Source organism: Oncorhynchus tshawytscha, linkage group LG18, assembly GCF_018296145.1.
Source record: "Oncorhynchus tshawytscha isolate Ot180627B linkage group LG18, Otsh_v2.0, whole genome shotgun sequence".
NCBI lineage: Eukaryota > Metazoa > Chordata > Actinopteri > Salmoniformes > Salmonidae > Oncorhynchus > Oncorhynchus tshawytscha.
Genome location: NC_056446.1, coordinates 26,053,283 through 26,062,807, shown reverse-complemented (window position 1 = coordinate 26,062,807; position 9,525 = coordinate 26,053,283). Strand labels below are relative to the sequence as shown.

The following is a 9,525-nucleotide window of genomic DNA, read 5'->3' as shown; positions in this document are numbered from 1 at the left end:
TATTTCAGCTTTTCCATCGTTTTCTCCATCACGTGGTGACCTCCGGTTCACTTGCTTTCTCCATAACGACTCAGGAGTTCCATGACTTTCAGCCCCGCTTAATGAAGAACCCGGTGTGCCTAAGAAAAGCCACGGGACTTAACGGAATCAAAGCTGACATTCTCGAGCTCCGCAAGAGCCGCTCAACGCGTGGTGCTGTTCCGAGAGCGCGAGTGAAAGGCCACGTTTCAGCTGTTCTGCAGGCGCAACGCGATCATATGATTCAGCATATTCAGGGGCTGAACAGTAATGCTATTACAACCAGTGTGATAGGCAGTGGTGGCTGCACTCCATAAGACCAAAAAGCCAAGGGAGTTTAAACGGATGTGTTGCTGAGATTATTCGGCCAAATAGGCCTATCTTTATCCCACATCTAGATCAGCTGCTAATGACGGAGGTAAAGCGATCTCGTTGCAATCCAACGAAAAGGCCACGCAACCCTAAAAACAAGGGGCCTGTCTTGTGAGAAATAGCTTTTTATCCAGAACAAGAAATAGGCATAGTGAAACAGCAGATCAAAAATTAACAGAGCACCGTGCCAGGAATGCCCATAGTTGAAAAACAGTGACTCGTCTACATATCACAAATTTAGGCTATTCGGTGAGGAAAACGTTTGGTTACAAAACCGAACATAATTTAAGACATGGTGTTATAATAATGGGTTTGAGTCTAAGGGGCTGAGTTTCTAAGCTAACATATGGAATTGCCAATATGGTCATACCAAAGATCATTAAGCTATTCGATTTTGAATTTTAGGACCAATTTAAGTATAAGAAATAAAAATATTTGATGAAAGATTGAATTAGGCTTTACTGCCATTAGTCCATAGAAACACATTAAACAACATATTAATGCATTCCAAAACATATAGTAAAAAATAAATAATCAAAAGGAAGTATGTTTTGAAGTGTCTTCTATATCTGAGACAAGAAAGCTCAGGATGACCCCATATACCTTTAACGTGGAAATGCCCCATACACTTGCATACATTTTTCGGTACGGAAGTCCGACATCCGCCGATGCGCTGGCTTGTAAATGTTTTATTTATTTAAATGAGATTGATGGGATTATTTGTATTATGCTAATTAGATTTATATGAATCTAGTGGAAAATGTAACAAGTCAAATAGAAAGTAGCATATCTAGGGTTTTGCGTGACGAATTAATTGTAACTGACAGTGATTCTGAAAAGTAGGCCTAAAAGTGCTACAAGAGAGGGATTTTACACCTGTAACAAAGTAACAGTTACTATTAACACATCTTAAAAAAACTAGCAAAAGTAGTTGGCAGTGTTATTGGTCAGTAAAAACCCTACTGCAGCTGAACTAGGCCTAGTTTGTGAAATGTATCTTTAAACAAAAGGGAAGCCAATTCTATAAGGCAAATATATACATAATTACATCTATTGCCACAAACTACTCACATTATCAAATATAACAAAAACACATATATAACACAAAAAACAAGTCCAGCATGTGATAACCAGTGGGAAAGGACAAAGACATTAACAGCTCTGTGCAACCAAAAAACAAATAGGATTGAAAGAGCTGGCTCACTCTGCCTTCTGTGATATCATGGAGTGCTTTCACCTTGCTGTTTAAAAAAACAACATTTATTTAAAAAACGTCTCTCCATCTCAGCTGTCATCCACTTCTACACGGCAGGCCTACGTCACAACTAATAGACATCAAGTGCTTTCTGCCTGTTTGTCTTCTGTCTTTCACAGCAGAGTACATCTAGTCACCAAACAAAATAATAATGCACACAAAAATATACTTCAACTACCCATTACTGATAAATCAGTAGTCATTATGGTTCATCTCCAGACTGTCTTTCATTGTAGAAGCAATGGGTGAGGTGGGGCTAGGGGGTTCAAATATCATTTCAGCAAAAATAAAACAAAAAAATATATATTTTAAAAAAATGATTGGTATCCTCTCCTACAGGGTGCGCTCATTACGTGAATTGTTGCAAAACGTGTTGCAAAAGAAACCGTTTATGTCAAATGGAAAACGTTTTGCAATGAAAACAAAGAGTTTATATTGGACAAATTCAGTTAGGTCCCTCCTAGTTCCATTAAATTTGCTCCCGTTTGGTTCTTAAACGGTTTCTGTTGCAAGACGTAATGAATACACCCCTGGCTGAAACCACAGCCATAGATGAAATTACATGTTACATTTGCATCCAGGTGCGGTTTTGGACAACAAAGATTCTTCCTCTTTGTCTGGTACGGAAATTGTCATTTCCGCTCCTGAGTGGCGCAGCGGTCTAAGGCGCTGCATCTCAGTGCAAGAGGCATCACTACAGTCCCTGGTTCGAATCCAGTCTGTATCACATCCGGTTGTGATTAGGTGTCCCATAGGGCAGCGCACAATTAGCCCAACGTTGTCTGGGGTAGGCAGTCATTGCAAATAGGAATTTGTTCTTAACTGACTTGCCTAGTTAAATAAAGGTTTCATTTTTAAAAATGATGTCTCGCAGAGAAATGGTAAGCTCTGCTAGTAAGGTGCTAGAGTTCAAGCAGACAGGTCTGGAGGTCATTTATGATATAAGAGCCCTCAAAACCCCACAAGGTACTGATGGACTCTAGACATCCTCTTTATCAGGAATTTTAGCTACTCTGCTCGAGGAGACGTTACAGAAAACCAAAGGAATAGAGCCAAATTATCCTTTGTCCAAGCAGTAGTAAGGTTCCTGAATGTTGAAACAACAAGTAGGAGCATCGGGCTGGCCTATCAGTGGAGGCTGCTGAGGGGAGGAGGGCTCATAATAATGACTGGAACGGAGTCAATGGAATGACTGATACCATTCCACCTATTCCGTTCCAGCCATTACCACGAGCCCATCCTCCCCATTTAAGGTGCCACCAACCTCCTGTGTGGCCTATATCTAACATTGTAGTTGACAGTGTGTTCTGTTGTCTATAGTGTATGGATGATCACTGATCACTCATGAACTGTACTTTTCTACCTGTATTGTCTGTATACTGTATGTACTTTGTCTATTGTTGATTATATGTTTATGTATGCACAGAGCGACAACCAAAATTTCCCCACGGGGATAATAAAGTCATTATCTGATCTATCTTCTCCTCATTCTCTTCCATCTCTCACTCTCCTCAGCTGAACTTGTCCTGGATGTTAATGAAGCTTGGGTTGGACTTGGCTCGTTTGGCTGGAGAGGAAAAAGAGTAACTGTTAGCCACCACGCAACATTTAGTCTAAAACCGTTGCTTCACCATTATTCCACGCGTCAAATAAACAGCGTAATGTATCGCTCTTCGACTCCCTGGCCTAGATCATTAGTAGGCTTAAACCCACTATTTGCAAGGACACCATTAAACCTCTCTCCTCCCCCACTCCCAACCCTTAAGAAAAACTACCTCACCCCTCCTTTACAAGTCCACATTATTTGGGACACTCCTACCTCCCCTATGATACAATCTCTATAAACCAGGAGCATGCATTCAAGAGACACCCTGGCTTCCACATATACTTCACTTGAAAAATCTGTGACCACCCCTCCCCAGCATACATCCTCCCACCCCCACACACCCCCCTCCAACCAACCCGTCAAAGAATCTCTCCGTACAACAATGGGTGAATTAAGCTGGTTACTCACGGTGTATGAGCTTGCGTTTCTTTTGTTCCGAGTGAAGGAAGCTGCTCAAGTAGAAGATGATGGGCAGAAAGAGCATGAAGCTGGACACGGCGATGACAGGAACAGTCTCCGCCCGGGGGAAAGAACAATTGAAATCCTTGCTCCACAGTATGCGGGTCATATTCATCTGAAACAAGACAAGATCCCCCCCACAATCAACACAACAACACAGGAGCTTAAATAAATACAAAAGGGGACACAGTCTCTCTCGTCTATTTGAGTCTCTCTCTTTTCTATCCATCTGACTCCCTTTGCTCCATGTCTGGCCTTCTGTCCCTAGTGCCCTTCTAGTTTCTACTTCACCTCCTTTGAAACTCACGGGTACTACCAGAACTGGGGTACGTCCCAATAATCTCGCCTTGTGCACCCGTTCACTACTCCCCACAAGTTTAAAAGCATTGGATTGATGTTGGCATGGATGGGAGTTTCCATACCAGTCATTTCCTTTCCTTTCAAGTCCATGTAGGGAAGTGAACAAGTGCACACTTCGGGAGAAAGAGAGAATTGGGATGCAACCCTGGTGACATCTCTCCATTTCTTTCTCAATGGCTGCGTTTACACAGGCAGCCCAATTCTGATCTTTCGCTCAATTATTGGCAAAAGATCTGATTAGTCAAAAGACTAACTAGTGGCAGAAAAAAAATCTGAATTAGGCTGCCTGTGTAAACGCAGCATAAAGAGTCCCCTAGGGGGTGCTGTTTCACATCTTCCACATTTCTATTAGTAGTGCTCTCACTGAGGTGGGGAGCATTGCTAAACTTTACATCCTCAAATGTATTCTGCACTAGTGCGAAAACAGATTTCTAACAGTGGTCCTCTGTAGCTCAGTTTGTAGAGCATGGCACTTGCAAAGCCAGGATAGTGGGTTCACTTCCCAGGACCACCCATATGTAAAATGTAATCACGCATGCCTTTAAAATAGCTTTTTTCCATTTTGACTCTGAAAAATGGCATTTAATACAATATTACCACAAATAGCATTAAAGGCTTTGTGTGACACAGGGTCATATTAATCTGAAAACAAGATCCCCTAACCATCAACACAGGAGAGGCATTTCCTTGTTTTTCCTTGTTTCGTCCCTGTCCCTTTTCCTACCGTGTCAAACAATGTTTGAGTACCATATGCGTCAAAAGTTTTGCATCTTATGCATACTGCCTTGTTGCAAGTCAGACATATTTTTTTTAGTGCCAACCTCTGTTTGGCACTCCACCCATGCAAAAGTTGATTGGCAACATGTCACTAGTTTCCATCTAGACTATCATACCCCACCCCTTTTCATCATCTTTCTGAGGAGAATTTTACCAGGCACATGGGAAGCCTGGGCTTCCAAGGCTAACATGAATGACAAAGCGCAAGATGTAACGACAACCTGTGGCTGTGAAATACATACTGAGTCCTCAATGTCGATGCAGAGGGTGTGATTCTTCTCCATGCGGCTGTACAGCTCATTCAGTCCTCTGTATGTGGCCTTACATTCCGTACATAGCTCTGAGTGGTTACCCTGCTAAATCACACAAAGTGGAAACAGTTCAGTTAGAAACTGCATATCAGAACTCAACTTTATACTCCCCTCTCCCTCCCTAGTGGCTTTAGATGGATTTTAGTCCCGACTAGATTTTAAAATCTCTTTGACCTACAATAGGGACCCACCTTCTGGTACTTCTCGAAGCAGCTGAGGGACTGGTTCAGAGTTTCCATGAAGTAAAGGGTGTCATTGGTCAGGCTGTGGTGTCTCAGGCTTACACAACCTTAGAGACAGGGAGTCATCATTCAGAAATCATGAACCATGGAAGGGTTAAAGATCAAACTTGTATATTCTGCCTCCTGGCTTTCACATAGCAATTATTTTCATAGCATCGATCACAAAGGAAAAGAGGCAAGGAAAGGAAGTAAAAAAAACGTATTGAGCCACAGCAAATAGCAAAGCTAATGATATATACAGGAGTACATGGAGTATCAGCATATAACAAAATGTGTTGATAATACTAAGCAGTCCACCTACGATTACATTCTGAAGCGGTCCAGATGTCCTCCAGGTTACTGTAGAGCAGGAACACCAACATCAGCCTATCAGAACGCAGTAGGCTGTCTCTGCAGCTCACATTCCCCGGGCCCATCTGGAAACAGACACACAAGCAGTCTCACCAAGGGTGTTCAAGATCCCACGTGTTTAGGCCTACTGGTTAGAATATATCTTACACTGAGGATTTAGTGGAAACAGTTTGAAGTGCTAAGAAACTGAAATAGGTGGCAACAGTGCCATTAGGCCAAAGCACACGTAGAGATTATTTGATCTCAATTATGGCAACAGTAAGGCATGGCTTGTGTCCTCCTAGTCACTGAGCATGTTTATTCATAATTAGTTTTCTATTAATTGTTTCCTGAATAACTAGTCTTGTGATTTTCAATTTCCCCTACTATCCACTGGCATAGGCTACTAGCAACAGTCACAAGACATGACGCATGTGACCACGGCACACCAATTAGCCCACAGCACAGGGCAAAAACATGGCGATGCATAATCTAAATAAAAACTGAATGACAAACTCAGAGAGAAAACGACGGAAAAACACAAATGTTTTCACGCTACCTGGTCTGATATGTTTTTGTAGATTTCCATAAGGTTGCCGTAGGTGCCATAACAGTTTTGGCACACTTTGACAGGGCGCGCGGCGGACACCAAACAATTAACATACGTTGAATATCGCTGCCCAAAGATAGCCAGCAGCTCGACGCAGTAATTGCTGACTTCCAGATCTTCTGGAAACGCCGACAACAGGTTGAGAGAGAACTGTGAACGGAGACTGGGGTGAAACACGGACGACTGAGGCACCACTGCCACGGCGAGTTGCCTCAAGCCGCTTGCGCTCTGCTCTGAACCAGGGATGGTGGTGTTTACAGGGACAACAGATGTTTGAGCATTGGTGTAATATGTCAACGCTATCAATAACGCACCCACCTGAACAATAAACATGTTTGTGAAATAGGGAAGTTTTAAGAAGCACCTTCCAAAGCTCACACACAATAACAGCCCATCACTTCCTGTTCCTGTCTGCTTACTACTGTGGTCATGTGATAATGAGGATCTCGAGAGAACTGGGTGGGGGGAAGCGCTTTACTGTGCTGATTCAGAATATTATTCCGAAACAAGTTATTTTTTACAACATACTCGATTAAGCAATACTAACTGATTGTAGAACTGTAATTGTATCATTTTGCAGTGAACACATGCATGTGTTATACTGTAGCGAACTTTGTAACCCTCTCTCTGGCTCTCAGATTAGTTTATCTGCTGTACTAAATAAGGTCAATGTCAAGGTGGCTATTTGGAGATCAGAGAAGACATGATCACCTTTAGTGGCCCCTTACGGGATTGGAGAATGATTCTGCTCCTCTCAAAACACAAACACCAACACAACACACACTTACACACAAAATGCACCGGCATCCAGCAAGTCACCTGCTTTTCCTCATATTGGATAGTTTGGACAATTGGGTCTTTGAATACTTATTTAATGCCTCAAATTAGTGAAATATTATTATGTTCATTTAGACAAAATAAATAACTAATATATGTATAGTATATGCATAAAAAGTGTGTGTGTGTGTGTGTGTGTGAGAGAGAGTGAGAGAGAGAGAGAGAGAGAGAGAGAGAGAGAGGAAGCCAGTTAATGACGGAGTGTGTGAAGATGAGTGTGACCCTGCGTGTTGAAGAGGAGAGCGGCAATATGGAGATATGTGCACCTCCTGATCCCGTATCGCCGCCTCCTCATTATTTAGGCCTACCGCCGCCGCGCGTTTTGACACTATGCAATTTTCAAATGTGCGCATGGCACGACGCAAATAATCACGGAGTCAAGGTAAATTATCTGGGCTCAAATTCTGATTGTGATAATTGTCAAAAAACCCTCGAATCAAGCCACTGCAGTCAATGGTCTTTAATGCGAAATTAGTGGCTCTTGATAACTTGCAGTCCGCAGCAATTTCGCAGTCATCAGAGCCTAATGGAAATAAGGGGGAGAGAATGCGTGGCATTAAGGCCTATTCTAATGTCTGCTCAGAAGTCTGGCGATAATATGTCGTTTTTATGTGGATTCTGGCCTCCGGAGCACCTTCTGCTCATCATAAACAGTGTTCATTTAATTGTTCAGATGTTCATCCCTTTAGTGATTTTGAAAGGAAAGTGACTTGAATGGTTTATCATGTGTAGTAGGCTAGTAGATAGTAATCTCACCCCCAAAAATCCTGGACAATATTTGCAATGGCTCTGCAACGCCTGGATGCTACACTGTAACGATATTAATAATATACATGTATTTGCCATTCACTATAAAACCATTGTGCATCAAAAGTAGCCAACGCTTTCCAGACTTTTTCTGAGCATTTATTTTTTTTCATTGTCATATTCAGGAAAGGACCTCAACTAAAATCGGAATACCATTAGCCTAAGAGTTGAGTAGCCTAATGTCTAAATCTCCCCGAATCCCCCTCCCTAATTAGCCTACTATAGTAGGTATGAAATATTTTCATGCAATATACAGCCAAAATATTGGGCCTAACTGGTAGTAGTAGACTACATGATCTGTGTAAGTGCGCGTGTGTGTCCTTCTGTTTCCTTCTTACCTTGACTGCACCACAGCAGATCTGTCAGGTTCATTGCTATATACTGTATATATAATTATAACTTTTTTTGTACATTTCCAACAGCCCATCCTAATTAAAGATGTTCCGGCTCTTCTGGCATTAGCCAGAATTGCCAGTAGGCCAATCCATCCATGGCAGCTGCTCTGGAGAGATGAGATGACTCAAGTGATGATAAAGTAAAGTAATGTGAATAACGGATGGTTAATAAGTGATAAGTAGTAATGGACAGTCACTACCACCTTGGGACTTTTATTCATTGGTTTATTCTGTTGTTACAGCATTCAACCCACATAATGCACAGTGCATTTAATGTTTAAAAATCACTCAGCACTTTACACACAGACAAAAATTGCTTGGACCTTGCAGGGGTCTGCGAAACTATGCTATGCCACTGGTCTGTGCGTGTCTGCGCGCATGCGTGTGTCTGTTTGTGTGCCTGCATTTCACTGCTGAAGGAAATTCATTATTTAGTGTTGGTAGGTATTATAAAGCTGGTTAGGCTACAGACACACCTTCTGTCTCATATTGTTTGTGAACTTGACCACACAATCTATATTAATGAATGGAAATGAGTCAATGATCACAGTTCTGTTCTGTTGTTATTGGTCATAAACGTTAGGAAATGCCTAACTGAAGAATGTTATTGATATGTTTTTGTGATGGAAAGTTATATACTTAAGCTAAGCATAACGATAACTGCTATCATCATTAAGCTATATCTGTTTTAGGGTCATAGCCTTTTCAACAATTACACATTTCTCACAATTGTGTTTATTGTGCACTAAACGACCCCCTCCCCTCCCATGCTAAGGATTATAATTTATACTAAGGACTGTATTTGTGGTCTTTAGGATCATAGCCGTGTCAACAATTCCATATTTCTCATAATTCTATATTTTTCAATGTTGTGCTTATTGTGCACTAAACGGCCCCCTCCTGTTCCTTCCCTATACTAGACAGGTCTCTGCGCCTCAAAAGTGTATGGCCCACATGGAACCTTATTCCCTATATAGTGCACTACTTTTGACCAAATCCCTATGGGTCCTGATCAAAAGTTTTGCACTAAATAGGGAATAGGGTCCCATTTTGGACGTATTTTGGACTGACGGCCCGGAGGCACTAACCGCATGAAGAACCTGATCAGGGAAACCAAATTAATCTATCACTCCAATGTTTAATTAC

The 9,525-nt window shown here is 41.8% G+C and overlaps 1 protein-coding gene across 3 annotated transcripts; it reads right to left on the bottom strand.

Moving 5' to 3' along the window:
* Positions 1–831: 831 nt before the first annotated feature.
* LOC112217797 (osteopetrosis-associated transmembrane protein 1) lies at positions 832–6,770 on the bottom strand. Of its 3 annotated transcripts, none has more exons than XM_024378329.2 (6): positions 6,290–6,770; positions 5,702–5,816; positions 5,350–5,447; positions 5,090–5,200; positions 3,660–3,825; positions 832–3,212 (listed from the first exon to the last, which is right to left on the bottom strand). In XM_024378329.2, exons 1-6 carry the CDS (start codon positions 6,671–6,673, stop codon positions 3,157–3,159), a joined length of 930 nt encoding a protein of 309 aa, XP_024234097.1. In that variant the 5' UTR covers positions 6,674–6,770; the 3' UTR covers positions 832–3,156. The 3 variants fall into 3 exon arrangements, with proteins under 3 accessions (XP_024234097.1, XP_024234096.1, XP_024234099.1); XM_024378328.2 differs by having other exon boundaries at positions 5,090–5,203; positions 6,290–6,769; XM_024378331.2 differs by having other exon boundaries at positions 5,090–5,203; positions 6,659–6,764.
* Between the last annotated feature and the right edge of the window lie 2,755 nt (positions 6,771–9,525).

What these genes read in the sequence shown, in the direction of transcription:
- LOC112217797 (XM_024378328.2), bottom strand. Translation starts at nt 6,673, where the DNA reads ATGTTTATTGTTCAGGTGGGTGCGTTATTGATAGCGTTGACATATTAC. An exon ending in GCTTCGAGAAGTACCAGAAG is followed by an intron (nt 5,204 to 5,349) that starts GTGGGTCCCTAT and finishes TGTGTGATTTAG; the next exon opens with CAGGGTAACCACTCAGAGCT. An exon ending in GCATCGACATTGAGGACTCA is followed by an intron (nt 3,826 to 5,089) that starts GTATGTATTTCA and finishes GTCTTGTTTCAG; the next exon opens with ATGAATATGACCCGCATACT.